This window comes from Aotus nancymaae, unplaced genomic scaffold (genome assembly GCF_030222135.1).
Source record: "Aotus nancymaae isolate 86718 unplaced genomic scaffold, 86718_ANA_hifiasm-v0.15.2.pri h1tg000003l, whole genome shotgun sequence".
Lineage (NCBI taxonomy): Eukaryota > Metazoa > Chordata > Mammalia > Primates > Aotidae > Aotus > Aotus nancymaae.
The window spans coordinates 1,362,305-1,376,977 of record NW_026988414.1 but is presented as its reverse complement, the minus strand read 5'-3'; the positions used below and the strand labels follow the sequence as shown (position 1 = coordinate 1,376,977).

The window sequence follows — 14,673 nt, the reverse complement described above, 5'->3', positions numbered from 1 at the left end:
GGCAAAATAAACTTCTTCTTTTTATTTTTTTAAAAGACGGGGTTTCACCATATTGGTCAGGCTGGTCTCGAACTTCTGACCCCAGGTGATCCACCCACCTTAGCCTCCCAAAGTGCTGGGATTACAGGCGTGAGCCACTGCGCCTGGCGGCAAAATAAACTTTCTACATTAACTGAGATCTGTCACAGATATTCAGGGTTTACAGCCTCAATGCCTAAGGAATCTACACTTTTTTTTTTTTTTTTTTTTTTGAGATGGAATCTCACTCTGTCGCCCAGGCTGGAGTACGGTGATATGATCTCAGCTCACTGCAACCTCTGCCTCTCGGGTTCAAGTGATTCTCCTGCCTCAGCCTCCTGAGTAGCTGGGCCTACAGGCACATGCCACCACACCCAGCTAATGTTTTATTTTTAGTAGAGATGGGGTTTCACCATGTTGGCCAACCTGGTCTCAAACTCCTGACCTCAGGTGATCCACCTGCCTCGGCTTCCCAAAGTGCTGAGATTACAGGCGTAAGCCACCGCACCTGGCCTGGAATCTATACTTTTAACAAGCCCCCTGGGATATGCCACTCTGTCTCTAGGTGCCCACTTGTCTACTGGTGGTAAAGGGGTAAGTGTGGCCGGGCTCGGTGGCTCATGCCGGTAATCCCAGCACTTTGGGAGGCCAAGGTGGGCAGATCACTGGCATTCAGGAGCTCGAGATCAGGTTGGGCAACATGGCGAAACCTCGTCTCTAACAAAACAGATACAAAAAATTAGCTGAGCCTGGTGGCAAGTGCCTGTAGTCGGAGCTATTCAAGAGGCTGAAGTGGTAGGATCACCTGAGTCCAGGAGGTTGAGGCTGCAGTAAGCCATAATCACGTCACTGTACTCCAGCCTGGGTGATAGGGTAGGGATGGGGAAGGGAAAGTCTGGCGTCTTGGATTCTAGTCCCAGCTACGGGTCTGTTTGCGGGGGCTCAGTGGCCCCAAGTGATCATCAGGTATAGCAATGCCTGCCTCTAAGATGGGCTGAAAGTGCGGAATAAATAACAGCATTTGTAAAGCACTCGGGTTATGTTTGGCAAACGGTGCAGGCTCACGGGCAGTTGGAAGGCGCATCGGCCTTGCAGCCATGTGCTAATATGAATTCCAGTCCTTTTGGGGCCTCGATTCCCTCCTCCATAAACTGGTATCCATAATGCAACTTTGTGACAGGCTCCGTGAATGTGAATGTTGTGAGAATGCGCGGGGTAAAGGCAACGTCTCTCCCTCTCGGGATGAGCTGGGATGGCGTCAGGCCCATACTCTCGCTCCACTGGGCGTGGCTCCCCAGCTCCCGGGGCTACGCGGGCTCGAAGTACACCATTGCCCTCTTATGGCCTCGGAAGGACTGGGCGGTGGGGCTGTTCTCTAGCGCCTTCCTCCAGGCACCCCGGAGGGCGAGGGTCTGGCAGCCCAATTACCCAGGGCCTTGGGGCACTAGCATTCACGTCATCCACTCCCTGGCAGGGTTGGCAGGAATTTTTTTTTTTTTTTTTTTTTTGAGACGGAATCTCGCTCTAACGCCCAGGCTGTAGTGAAGTGAGGGGTGACCTCGGATCACTGCAACCTCAGCCTCCCAGGTTCAAGCGATTCTCCTGCCTCAGCCTCCAGAGTAGCTGGGATTACAGGCGCGCACCATAACGGGAATTTTTGTATTTTTAGTAGAGACGGGTTTCACTATGTTGGTCAGGCTGGTCTCAAACTACGGATCTCGTGATCCGCCCGCTTCGGCCTCCCAAAGTACTGGGATTACAGACATGAGCCACCACGCTCGGCCCAGGGCTGGCTTTCTTAAGTGTGGTCGTGAGCCTTAAGAGAAAGAAATGCTGACCCTTTGGAGACTGATAAAACAATTAGCTCAATGGATCTTTCTTCAGGAGGTGGACTTGGTTTACCTGCTTTACTGACCACAGCTGATGCAAATTATTTCATTTAATCCTCTTTAGAGTCCCCGTGCATGGGGAATTATCTTCCCCAACTAGTTTTTTGTGAATGCTGCAAACCATGCAGGGCAAGGAGAGGGAGAGGGTAGTGGGGGACAGGGAGAAGGGGCGAGGGGTACGTTCCTATTAAAACGGAGCTGCACCTGGGCGCGGTGGCTCACACCTGTAATGGGAGGCTATTGCGGGAGGATCACGAGGTCAAGGGTTCGAGACCAGCCTGACCAACATAGTGAAACCCAGTGTCTATTTAAAAATACAAAAATTAGCCGGGCGGTATGGCATGCACCTGCAATCTCAGATACTTGGGAGGCCGAGGCAGGAGAATTGCTTGAACCTGGGAGGTGGAGGTTGCAGTGAGCCAAGAGCCTGCTTCTACATTCCAGCATGGGCGACAGAGCGAGACTACGTCTCAAAATAAAATAAAATAAATAAAACGGAGCAGCAGGAAAATCCAGAGACATCCGTCTATTCCCCGCTGAATCCTTAGAACAGCGCCTGGCACACACAGAGCGCTCAACTCGCTGTATGACTAAATGCAAGCCAAGATCTTTCTATTATGTGCGCACTTGCCTTCCCTACCAAATATACTGGCTTGCAAGGTTTGACCTATTTTCTTAGACGATTTTTTACTTTTTTTCCAAAAGAAATATTGGCGTAAATTAGCTTGCTCAAAGGAGTCTTTATGAAAAGACAGAACCAAGTGAGAAGCATCTGGAACCCGGTTTGGGGGTTATAGATGATGATGCTGAGCCAGTATCCACAGGGCGGCAGGAACGTAGAATACTGGGACTACTAGGAATGGTGTGGAGTGGGGCTCTTCTTTCTGTTCAAATAGTGTTTCTGTAGATCCCATCTCTCCATCCTCCTGAGCTCTCTCTTACAAAATATCGGATTTCAACAGCTTAGAATTGGACAGAAACTCAGAATTCCGTTTTTCAATTATTTCTAACCCTGATAAACAATAAATGGGATGATAAGTACAAGAGAGTTTTGGTGGCCGGGCGCGGTGGCTCACGCCTGTAATCCAAGCACTTTGGAGGCCAAGGTGGGCGGATCACCTGAAGTCGGGAGTTCAAGACCAGCCTGACCGACATGGTGAAACCCCATCTTAAAAAAAAAAGAGAGAGAGAGAGAGTTTTGGTAAAAAGTCACACAAGGTGAGATTTTATTATTCCAAAGGTTCTCCCTTACCAATAGTAAACATGGCAGCTCGGTTCCCTTCCCTTCGGGTTCGCCTTATGGTTGCCAATTGTAAACATGGCCTCCAGACCGTGAGTTCTCATTGGTCGCTGCACCGAGGCCCCGCCCTTCCCCGCCCCTCCGAACGCTGCCGGGAGTTGCGGAGCCGGATATTGCGGCTCCTGGCTGAGCTGCGTCTGCGCAACTCTTTGGCGCCAAGATGGCGATGGAGATGAGGCTTCCAGTGGCTCGCAAGCCTCTTAGCGAGAGACTGGGCCGCGACACTAAGAAACATCTAGTGGTTCCGGGGGACACAATCACTACGGACACGGGATTCATGCGGTACGTGGAGACTTGGGGGAGTCTAGGCTTCAGAGAGCGCTTCGGGGCTCTGCACGTGGTCCAGGCCTCGTATCCCTGAGTGACCATAACTCACCGCGGGACCCAGGGCACATCTCTTGAGCGTCCTACTCGTCTCGCTTCCGAGCCTCGTGCTTCTTGCCCCCGGCATCTTGTGTGTCCCCGTCTGCATTCGTCTCCGCTTCCTGAAACCCTCCACTCCTGACCTCCGGTGGCTGTGACTTTTGAGTTTTCTGCCTGAAGTCCAAATCTTTGAGGCTTCCTTGTAGGAGACTTGGCAAACTGGAGAGGGTTAGGAGCAGGCTCTCTCTCCAGTTTTCAGCTGTCCGAGGGGACGGTGAGCGTTCTTGACTTGGCCTCCTTCTCTTCAGTTTAGAATCCGTAATTGTTCGAGCTTAGGGCAAACCGTTATATTGCGCTGCCTGCACCCATTTACACACAGTTTGAAGCTAAGGGGTGCAGTACAGTGCGTTGTAGTTAAGAGGGCAGGCTCTTGAGTCAGACAGTTGGGGTTCCTTCCAGTCCTGCTACCATCGCATTTATTAGCTGCATTGCCTCTGCCCCGGCCAGTTTCCTCTTCTGTTAAGATAGTGATAACAGTATGATACGGCAATGAGGAGTAAATTAGATAATTACGTAAGAAAAGAAGTACAACCAGCCATTATATATATCATCATCATCATAGTTAACACTAGTGGTATTTCAAACTTTTATTTTTTTGTACCTGTATATATACAAGGGGCACAACATTCATAGCATTGCCCTTTAACCTGTTAGTTTAAGGTTAGTGGATCCTAGAAGATCTTTTTTTTTCCTCCTTTTTGAGAGGAAGTCTCGCTTTGTCGCCCAAACTGGAATGTAGTGGTGCGGTCTGGACTCACTGCAACCTCTGCCTCCCGGGTTCAAGCGATTCTCCTGCCTCAGCCTCCTAAGTAGCTGGGATTACAGGTATATGCCACCACGCCCAACTAATTTTTGTATTTTTAGTAGTGATGGGGTTTCACCATGTTGGTCAGGTTGGTCTCGAACTCCTGACTGCAAGTGATCCACCCGACTCGGCCTCCCAAAGTGCTGGGATTACAGGCGTGGGCCATCATGCTCGGCCCCTAGGAAATCTTCAGATTCATTCTTTGATGAATGCTTTCAACATATGTTTACATTTTGTGCCGTTGGGATAGAACAGCAGAGTGAAAAATCTCTGTCCTGGTGGAGTGCTAACAGGGAGAGATGGACAATAAGTGCAACGAATAAGTTATTCAGAACATTAGGCAATAAACGCAATGGGGAGAAAGTGGAGCAGGGTAAATGGAAGACGGTGGGAGGGTGGCAACGCGGTTGGGGGTGGGCTGTGTTTTCAGTGGCCTGGTCCAGGTGGGCCTGCTGGAGAGAGTGCCATCCGAGCAGACCTGAGTGGGAGGAGTGACCTCCGAGTAGATGTCTGGACAAGGAGCACTGAAGACGGAGGGAGCAGCCAGCACAGGCTTTACAGGGGGAGCCTGTTAGCTTTGAGGAACACTTTGTTCTTGAAGGGAGAGAGGGCACCTCAAGAGTTACCCTGGGATCCTTTCTTTGTGTCTTCGCCTTGCATCAGGGGCCACGGAACGTACATGGGAGAGGAGAAGCTCGTCGCGTCTGTGGCCGGCTCTGTGGAGAGAGTGAACAAGTTGATCTGTGTGAAAGCTTTGAAAACCAGGTGAGAACAAAGGTGTGTATTCCCTTTCTTGCGGCATCCAGGTTGTACAGCCAGGCTCTTTCTGCCTCCCCTCTGCCCCCACCCTACCCCTGCCTGCCCCATCCTGCTGTAAGTCTGTGGTTTTGACCATGCACTATAGGTGGGTGGTGCAGAGCAGCGCAGGCTTCAGAGGTTTCCCCATGTTATGTCACCTCTCCAAACCTTGGTTACCTCCTCTGAAAGTGACTATACAGTATGGCCTACTTCATAGGATTTTCTTTCTTTTTCTTTCTTTTTTTTTTGAGATAGAGTCTCACTCTGTCATCCAGGCTGGAGTGCAGTGGCACCATCTGCTCACCGCAACCTCCACCTCCCAAGTTTAAGCAATTCTGCTGCCTCAGCCTCCCAAGTAGCTGGGATTACAGGTGCCCGCCACCACACCTGGCTAATTTTTTTATATTTTTAGAAGAGACAGGGTTTCACTATGTTGGCCAGGCTGGTCTCAAACTGCTGACCTCAGATGATTCCCCCCACCTTGGCCTCCCAAAGTGCTGGGATTACAGGCATGAGCCACTGCGCCTGGCTTAGGATTTTTTTTAGAATTCAGTGAGATGGTGCATGTATTTAGCACAGGGCCTGATACCTAGAAGCATTTAATAAAGGTTAGCCCCAGAAAGCAAGACAGTAGGGTTGGAACAGAGTGAGTGAAGCAGAGAGTAGGGGCAGATATAAGCAGAGAGCTGAGGTGGGTGGACATGGGCCTGCCTTCTTTGCCACAGTAAGCATTTTGGCTTTTATTTTGCATGATCTGGGAAGCCACTGGTGGGGGTGGAGCAGAGGAGAGACTTGGTGTGGACTTCAGCTCACTCTGGCTACTGATGGGAGATTGAAGGGGGATGGGGCAAGCTAAGGGAGATGGGTTGGGGACCATACTCATGATCTGAAGCGATGGTGGCTTGGACCAAGTTGGTAGCAGTGGAAGGTGGAGGAGCGATTTTATTTTCTGAGTGTTGTTTTAAAATCATGAAGAGGTGTTGGGTTTTTGTATTCTTTCGGCTTTACTGTATATAGGACCTAGTCATCTGTGAATAGAAATAAATTTTTATTTCTTCCTTTCCAATTTGGATGCCTTTTATTTCCTGCATATGTATTTTTTTCTTTTTCTTTCTCATATGTTTTGTTTTGTTTTTTCTTTTTTTTGAGACGGAGTTTCACTCTTGTTTCCCAGGCTGGAGCGCAATGGCGCCATCTTGGCTCACCACAACTTCGGCCTCCCGGGTTTGGGCAATTCTCCTGCCTCAGCCTCCTGAGTAGCTGGGATTACAGGCATGCACCACCAAGCCTGGCTAATTTTGTATTTTTAGTAGAGATGGGGTTTCACTATGTTGGTCCAGCTGATCTTGTACTCCTGACCTCAGGTGATCTGCCCACCTTGGCCTCCCAAAGTGCTGGGATTACAAGCATAAGCCACCGCGCCTGGCCTCCTGCATATGTTTTAAGGGTAGAGCCAGCAGGATTTGCTATTGGACTTGTCCTGGAGCATGTGTGAGGGAGAGAAGAATCAGGGAACTCTCCAAGGTTTTTGGCCTGAGCAACTGAGGGGATGGAGTCCCTGTTGACTGAGATGGGGATAACTCATCTCCTATCTTGGTTTGCTATGACAGACTGGAGGGGCCTTAGTTTGGCACTTGATACATTTGAAAATGCCTATTAGTTACCTAAATGTCAGGGTTGGATAGCTAGCAGGTGAGTAGGATTTGGAATTCAGGAGTGTGGCACAGTCATCAGTGGTGTTTTAAAGGTATGAGGTTGAGTGGCCGAAAAGCGAAGAGGTCTAAGGACTTAGTCTCAGCACCAAGTACATCTCATTAGAATCGTGGATGAGGAATTAGCAAAGGGGCTTGAGAGGAGCAGGCAGTGAGTGAGTGGGGAGACAGTGAGCAGACTCTTGTGGTTGGCGTCCTGGCTCAGATTTCTTTTCTCTTCCTTTGACTGGTGCAGAACTCATCCACGTGCTGCCGGAAAATAGTCCATGTTTTTCATTGTCGTGTAATCGAACAAAATAGGGTTTTTAGGCTAAATGAACTACTTGGATAGTGATATGTTTAAGGATAGTTATTGGAGACTATACATGGAGGAACGCTTGAAGTTTGCTGAATGTGGTGCCTGTTCAAGGCTCTCATCCTGTTTAACCGACGTCTCAAATGATGTGTGGTCTTATAAAAAAGTCTGCTCACGGATGGATGAATATCTTGTGTTTTATCTTTCAGATACATTGGTGAAGTAGGAGACATTGTAGTGGGAAGAATCACAGAGGTAAAGTCGATATCAGATCGGTTTCTACAAAGTCAAGTCAGGCTGGTGATTTAATAAACGGGACAGTCATTCCACACGTAGTTACATGAAAAAGGCGTTCATTGCATTTGGCTGTTGTGTGACCTCTGATGTAAATATGTGACTTGTTCGGTTTGAGATTACTGGTGACGTAGGATGTGAGCTTCTGTCCCTGGAGCATGTGTCCAGGTGTGGACCTTGGCTTATAGGTTCAACAGAAGAGGTGGAAGGTGGAGACCAACTCCAGGCTGGATTCGGTCTTGCTGCTCTCGTCCATGAACCTTCCTGGAGGAGAGCTGGTAAGGGCTGCAGCCGGGGCCGTGGACTAGGGCTCCGTGGGCTGGGGGGAGCTGTGGGACCCTTTGTTCCACCAGAGGAGTTTGCTTTACAGCGAGGTTGCCCCTTCGACTCCGGTTTGTCTGCTGTGAAGTTTGCTGCCTGGATGTGTATGTAGACTTTTCACCCTGCCTAGGTCTCCCAAAACAGGAAGCAGTTGGCATATGGTAGGATGAGAAACATCCATGGGGTGAGATCCCAACAGAGTTGGGGAGAGAAGCTCTTAGATCCTTGGAATAATTTTCCTTTTCTGGACATACCAGCTTTGCACAATGAAGATGTTCCTTGAAAAGTTGTCTTTACATTAGTTTTTTGTGAATTGAAAGGCATTTGGTTATTCCAGACAACCACAGTAACTAAGCCACAGCCTTCTGTAAAATACCGTGGTTGACCTTTATCTTCAGTCCAGCGTGTATTTACAGAGAGGCTTACTGTGCCACGCTCTGTGGAATGCCAAGCACGGTTGAGTTCCCTAGCAGGGGATATAAGATAACTGATCCACTACCTGGCAGTGGAAGAAAATATAAGCGTGTGGTTTTGCAAAAGGAGTGGTTAATTTCAGTGAGAGAAGCTCATAGGAAAGACAGGCATTGGAGTTGATCCTGGAAGGATGGAGAGACTCGAAATGACTAGTTCAAGGAATCTGAGATAAAGGGAGATGTGTGAGCACAGGAGTTAGTCTAGTCCTCCTGGATCGCAGAGAGCTGTCGTGGGAGGTGAGTGTGGAAATGTCGAGAAGGGAGCAAAAGAGGAAGAGAAGAGGAGCTGCAAAAAAGTCTCTCGAGACGGAAAGTCTTGATTATCACTCTGATTCCCCTCAAGTGGCTTGGGTATACTACTCTCGCCATAGTTCTCAGTGCTTGAATATTGTGGTTGGCCTCACAAATCTCAAAAGGAAGTGAAAGAGGAAGAAGTGATGGCGACCTTTCTGAGGATCTGGCTTAATTAATGTCATTTCTTTGTTTATTTCAGAGGAGAAGATCTGCAGAAGATGAGCTTGCAATGAGAGGTTTCTTACAAGAGGGCGACCTTATCAGTGTATCCTGCACTTTGCGCTCCGGCCTCTTGATGCTTTTCTATAAGGCTAGGCAATGGGCCTTCCACCGCATGTCTCTGACAGAGGAGCCATGCCATCCTTGGAGGGATCCGAGTCTTAGACCAAGTGTCGGGCTCTGCTGCCTCCTTTCTCAGCCTCCTTAACTCAGGCTGACTCGTCAGCTCTTGTTCAGACCGGCTGCTAAGTCTTTCCTTTGGGTCTTGGAACGCACGATGGCCTGTGCTTTAAGCTAGGCTTTTGTTAATGACGTTAACTTTTATCCTAGGGAGTGGAAAAGGTGTTGTTCACATCAAGGTATTAATGACAGGCCAGGTGTGGTGGCTTATGCCTGTAATCCCAGTGCTTTGGACGGCCAAGGAGGGAGGATTGCTCGAATCTAGGAGTTCAAGACCAGCCTGGGCAACATAGCAAGACCCCCATGTCTGCAAAAAAATAAACCAAAAATAAATTAGCTGGGCATGGTAGCATGTGCCTGTAGTCCTAGCTACTCAGGAGGCTGGGTCCAGAGGGTTGCTTGAGCCCAGGAGCTCAGAGCTACAGTGGGCTATAATCACACCACTGCATTCCAGCCTGGGTGACAGCAATACTGTCTCTATTTTATTTTTATTTATTTATTTATTTTGAGACAGAGTCTAGCTCTGTTGCCCAGGCTGGAGTGCACTGGCACCATCATGGCTCACTGCAACCTCTGCCTCTTGGGTTCAAGCGATTCTCCTGCCTCAGCCTCTCAAGTAGCTAGGATTACAGGTGTGTACAATGCCTAGCTAATTTTTGTATTTTTAGTAGACACGGGGTTTCACCATGTTGGCCAGGCTGCTTTTGAACTCCTGACAGGTGATCTGCCTGCCTTGGCCTCCCAAAGTACTGGGATTACAGGCATGAGCCCCCACACTCGGCCTTTGTCTCTATTTTTTTAAAAAAGGTATTCATGAAAACTAAGGGGTAACGTCACAGTGATATTCTCTGGGTCTGTCTAAGATTGTTGAGCTGGACCATTGCAGATGGGAGGAAAAGATGGAGGTGTGGGGCCAAGGGGCAGAGGCTGCTGGGGACGGGACAGTGTGTGGCAGAGGCTGCTGGGGATGGGACAGTGTGTGGCCGAGGCTGCTGTTTGTTCCTTCATCACCCTGGCCAGGCTGAGGTCCAGGCAGTGTTCTCTGACGGAGCTGTCTCTCTGCACACAAGGAGCCTGAAATACGGAAAAGTAAGTCAGGCTTTTGATGTTCCTCTTTGCTGACCAAGACTCCAAGGCTATTTCTGAATCCGCATAGCTCTCTGGAATTCTGGTCTAAAGAGACCCAGTAGCTAAGCGTTAATAGAGGCTGGCATCCCACAAACTGATTGTGTTCCTTGAACGTAACAGCAGGGAGGTCAGGGTTCACAGGGTGATGGGTCAGTAGCCTTGTAAAGGGCAAGTTTTATCCTTTTTCTCCAAGTAGACTGACTCTTCTAGCAGAAGAGCCCCTCCAGCTGTGGGTTGGGAGGCGCAGCTGTCTCTCTTCCTCCAGGGGGCGCTGCAGCTCAGCACTGGGGCCGGGGCTGAGGCCATCCTGGGAACAAAGGGAGGCTGGGCCTGGCGAAACAGCCCTTAGACAAACGTCCAATGGGTACAGTGGATGTTATTGCTGGCAAAGCTTGCTCTGTCATCTGAGCCTCTAAATGGAATTTCACTGCTTTTCTTGTACGAGGTTGCATTATTGAAGCTATTTATTATTGTAAGGAGAGCATACTTCCTAAAACAAATGAGGATTTACTAGTCTCTTAGCTTTATCTGGGTGAATGTTTTTGTTTTCTGAGTGGAACAAAAACCTCTTCCCTTAATGGAGTGGCTGCAGCCAGTCACGTTCATGTACATGGAGTAGGTGGAGGACTGCTGCAATATGCTGACTTTCACAGCCCTGGGTCCTACGGACTCTCCCTGGCAGGACGTGGACTTGGAGCTGGCCTGCCAGGACCAGACATGGATTTGCACCTAGCTCCACCCATCTCCTCTCCTACCCAGAGGCGCACATCTCAGAGGCATGATAAGTGTTTGGGGTTCGGGTGTAAGCTAGAGTCGTGGAACGATACAGTGCCCCTGGGCCAGCAGGACGCTCAAGCTCACTTCCTCATTGGCTTCCGCTTCTCTAATGTCTGGCACATAAGCTCTGGCTTAGAGTGCAAGGAAGGCTGCAAAGGGAAATGACAGAGAAGAGATTGAAAGGCACCTTCTGTTGGGATGTATGAATAACCCGTGAGTCCCGAAGTGTTCTCTGCAAGAATGTGTGCTCTGTATGTGCGTGTAGGCGACAACAATTTCGAACAGGAACGACACGGTGTGGAATATACTTAGGGTGTGTGTTCTGTAGTCTCCTCTCCATTCACCCCGCTGAGGACCCTGCAGTGACCTAGCGTTGCGATGTGTTTCTTTAGCTAGGTCAGGGGGTTTTGGTCCAGGTTTCCCCGTCCCTGGTGAAACGGCAGAAGACCCACTTTCATGACTTGCCGTGTGGTGCCTCAGTGATTCTGGGCAACAACGGCTTCCTCTGGATTTACCCAACACCTGAGCACAAAGAAGAGGAAGCAGGGGGCTTCACGGCAAACCTGGAGGTGAGCAAACCCTGGCCGCCGTCGGTGGGAGGGGGAGGCTCGGTCTTGGCTGTGTTTCTGTGGCCGGCGGAGTTGCTCGTTTTTGACTATGTTATTGCTGTAGTCTGAGTCACTCTGACTTTCCATCAAGGTGTATTCATCAACCCGTATGGTCTTCTCTCTTCTAAAGGGATGAACTCAGTGAATGGTTTCAGCCTTGTTGGCAGAGATGGCGAAGTTGCAGGGTAATAGCCAGAGAGCCACTGAAGAAGTGAAGAGGCCATTTTTTTTTCTTTTTTGAGACGAACTCTCGCTCTGTCCCCCAGGCTGGGGTGCAGTGGCATGACCTCGGCTCACTGAAGCCTCTGCCTCCAGGTTCAAGTGATTCTCCTACCTCAGCCTTCTGAGTAGCTGGGATTACAGGCATGCACCACCATGCTTGGCTAATTTTTGTATTTTTAGTAGAGATAGGGTTTCACCATGTTGGTCAGGCTGGTCTCAAACTCCTGATCTTGTGATCTGCCCACCTCAGCCTCCTGAAGTGCTAGGATTACGGGGGTGAGCCACTGCACCCAGTCCCATTCTTTTTAATCTCCCTTGGATTTAGCTGGTTGGTTGGTTTGGAGTTCCAGAGTGATACTGTGTGAGTCATCAATGATTTATTTGTGATTTTCTTTGGCTGGTCACGTATTTTGGTCCTGTTTATATTTCCCTTTCCTCCTCCTCCGCATCCCCTTATAGCCCGTCTCTCTTGCTGATCGGGAGGTGATTTCCCGGCTTCGGAACTGCATTGTCTCGCTGGTAACTCAAAGGATGATGCTGTACGATACCAGCATCCTCTACTGCTATGAAGCATCCCTGCCACATCAGGTATTCTCCCCAGGGCTTCTCGCTTTTTCACTGATCTGCGAGCTGCTCTGTTGTTTACTCAGAGACAATCTGCACGTCTCCCCCATACTTTCCCAATATCCATCAATATGGACTGGCCTGGAAACAGCCTTAATGAGTGTCTGCTAGATCTTTCCCTGAGACACTTGCAATCTTCTCAATGTCTAGCGTCAATCTAAGGATTTGGTGGGGGATGGAGGTGTCAGGTGGAACTAGTTTATGAGAGCAGCCCTCTGGACTTGATCTTACTCATCCCAAATTTCAGCCATCTTTTGGATGGATGTCAGAATATTTTTGTTCTTGTCGGCTGTATCTCAGAATCTTGCTGATTTATTAGGCTGCTTCTAGCAGATAGTATCTTGTAACGCTCAGTCTCTGAGACATGAAAGGAATACAGAAGGTTTATGTTAACAGCTTGATTTATGTTTGGATTGGCTTGGTGGTCTGTTTATGGCTGGTTTCTTTTCTGAATAAATGCCTTTTCCTTTTTTCAGATCAAAGACATCTTAAAGCCAGAAATAATGGAGGAGATTGTGATGGAAACACGCCAGAGGCTTTTAGAACAGGAGGGATAAGGAGGTGCTCCAGAAGGACAGGACTGCGGACCTTGCAGGAGTGAAGATGGTGATGTGTGGTCCCCATATGTGGCTCTGCAAAGACTTGAGAGGTCATCACTTTGTTTGCATTGACGGCCCCGTGGCTGCCTCCAGCTCGCAGGCCTGCTTTCTCCTGTCCTGACGTCAAGCCTCGATGGCAGGTGAACAATGCTCCCTTGGTTTGCTGGCTGAGTCCCAGCATTAGGGGATAGTTTTAGGTCTTCCAAAGTGCACAGCGTTCCAGCCGAATGGACTCCCATCCTGGATAATACGGAGAATCCTTTGTCTTCCACTCACATCATTCGCAAGGCACAGTGCCCCATAAAATTGCCCCAGTAGAAGCATGGCATCCCTGACCCCCAAATGGTCTGTTTTGGTCTCCATTCCTATATCCTTTAAATGACTGAGAATGTAGCTGGTAAAGCTGGAAGAATAAAGTTAACCAAGCGGGCCAGCCGCAGTGGCTCATGCCTGTAATCCCAACACTTCAGGAGGCCGAGGCGGGCGGATTACCTGAGGTCAGCAGTTTGAGACTAGCCTGGCCAACATGGTGAAACCCTGTCTCTACTAAAAATCCAGAAAAGCGGCCAGGTGCAGTGGCTCATGCCTATAATCTCAGCACTTTGGGAGGCCGAGGCAGGTGGATCACGAGGTCAGGCGTTTGAGACCAGCCTAGCCAAAATGGTGAAACTCCGTCTCTACTGAAAATACAAATATTAGCCATGTGTGGTGGTGGGTAACTGTATTCCCAGCTACTCGGGAGGCTGAGGCAGGAGAATTGCTTGAACCTGGGAGGCGGAAGTTGCAATGAGCCGAGATTGTGCCACTGTACTCCAGCCTGAGCAACAGAGCGAGATTCTGTCTCAAAAAAAAAAAACAAAAACAAAAACCAAGCAGCCTTTGCTTCATTGGAATCTGATTTTCTGTTGCATATTCCTTCTGGCCATAGATGCAATTATGTCTACACCAGGCTGCCTTTATCTGTCCTGCTTGGAGGGTGCTTTGTAAGATGCTGAATTATTCATGATAATAGAGTGAATGTTCTGGGACCATGTACTCTGATAAACATGAAGAAAATAAGAAAAATGGAGACTGGAAAAGCAAAGCTGTTTTCCTCCTATAATCGAAGTAGTGGTGCATTAATTTCTGGATAATTCAGGGTTAAAAGATAAAAAGACAGAAGTTCTACTGAAGAATGTGACTTCCTGTGCCTTGTTTTTTTTCTGATGACTATCTAAAAATGGTGCCCTGATTTAGGCTTAGGGGAACTTTTTTTTTTCTGAGATGGAGTCTTGCTCTGTTGCCCAGGCTGGAGCGCAGTGGTATGATCTTGGCTCACTGCAGCCTGTGCTTCCCGGATTCCAGCGATTCTCCTGCCTCAGCCTCCTGTGTAGCTGGGATTACAGGTGCACGCCACCACACTTGGCTAATTTTTGTATTTTTAGTAGAGACGGGATTTTACCATGTTGGTCAGGCTGGTCTCAAATTCCTGACATGAATCGCCCACCTCAGCCTACCAAAGTGCTGGGATTACAGGCGTGAGCCACCTCGCCCGGCATGGGGGAGCATTTTTTAAAAGGGTACTGTGTGCCTGTAATCCCGGCATTTTGGGAAACAGGTGGGCAAATCGCCTGAGGTCAGGAGTTAAAGACCAGCCTGGCCAACATGGTGAAAACCTATCTCTACTAAAAATACAAAATAATTAGGTGGGTGTG

The 14,673-nt window shown here is 49.0% G+C and overlaps 1 protein-coding gene across 1 annotated transcript; it reads left to right on the top strand.

The window, feature by feature from the left end:
- Positions 1-3,355: 3,355 nt before the first annotated feature.
- On the top strand, positions 3,356-14,159 carry EXOSC2 (exosome component 2). The gene is made up of 9 exons (XM_064376995.1): positions 3,356-3,489; positions 5,099-5,200; positions 7,450-7,495; positions 7,723-7,812; positions 8,822-8,887; positions 10,042-10,110; positions 11,319-11,495; positions 12,216-12,344; positions 12,857-14,159. Exons 1-9 carry the CDS (start codon positions 3,368-3,370, stop codon positions 12,935-12,937), a joined length of 882 nt encoding a protein of 293 aa, XP_064233065.1. The 5' UTR covers positions 3,356-3,367; the 3' UTR covers positions 12,938-14,159.
- Positions 14,160-14,673: the final 514 nt, after the last annotated feature.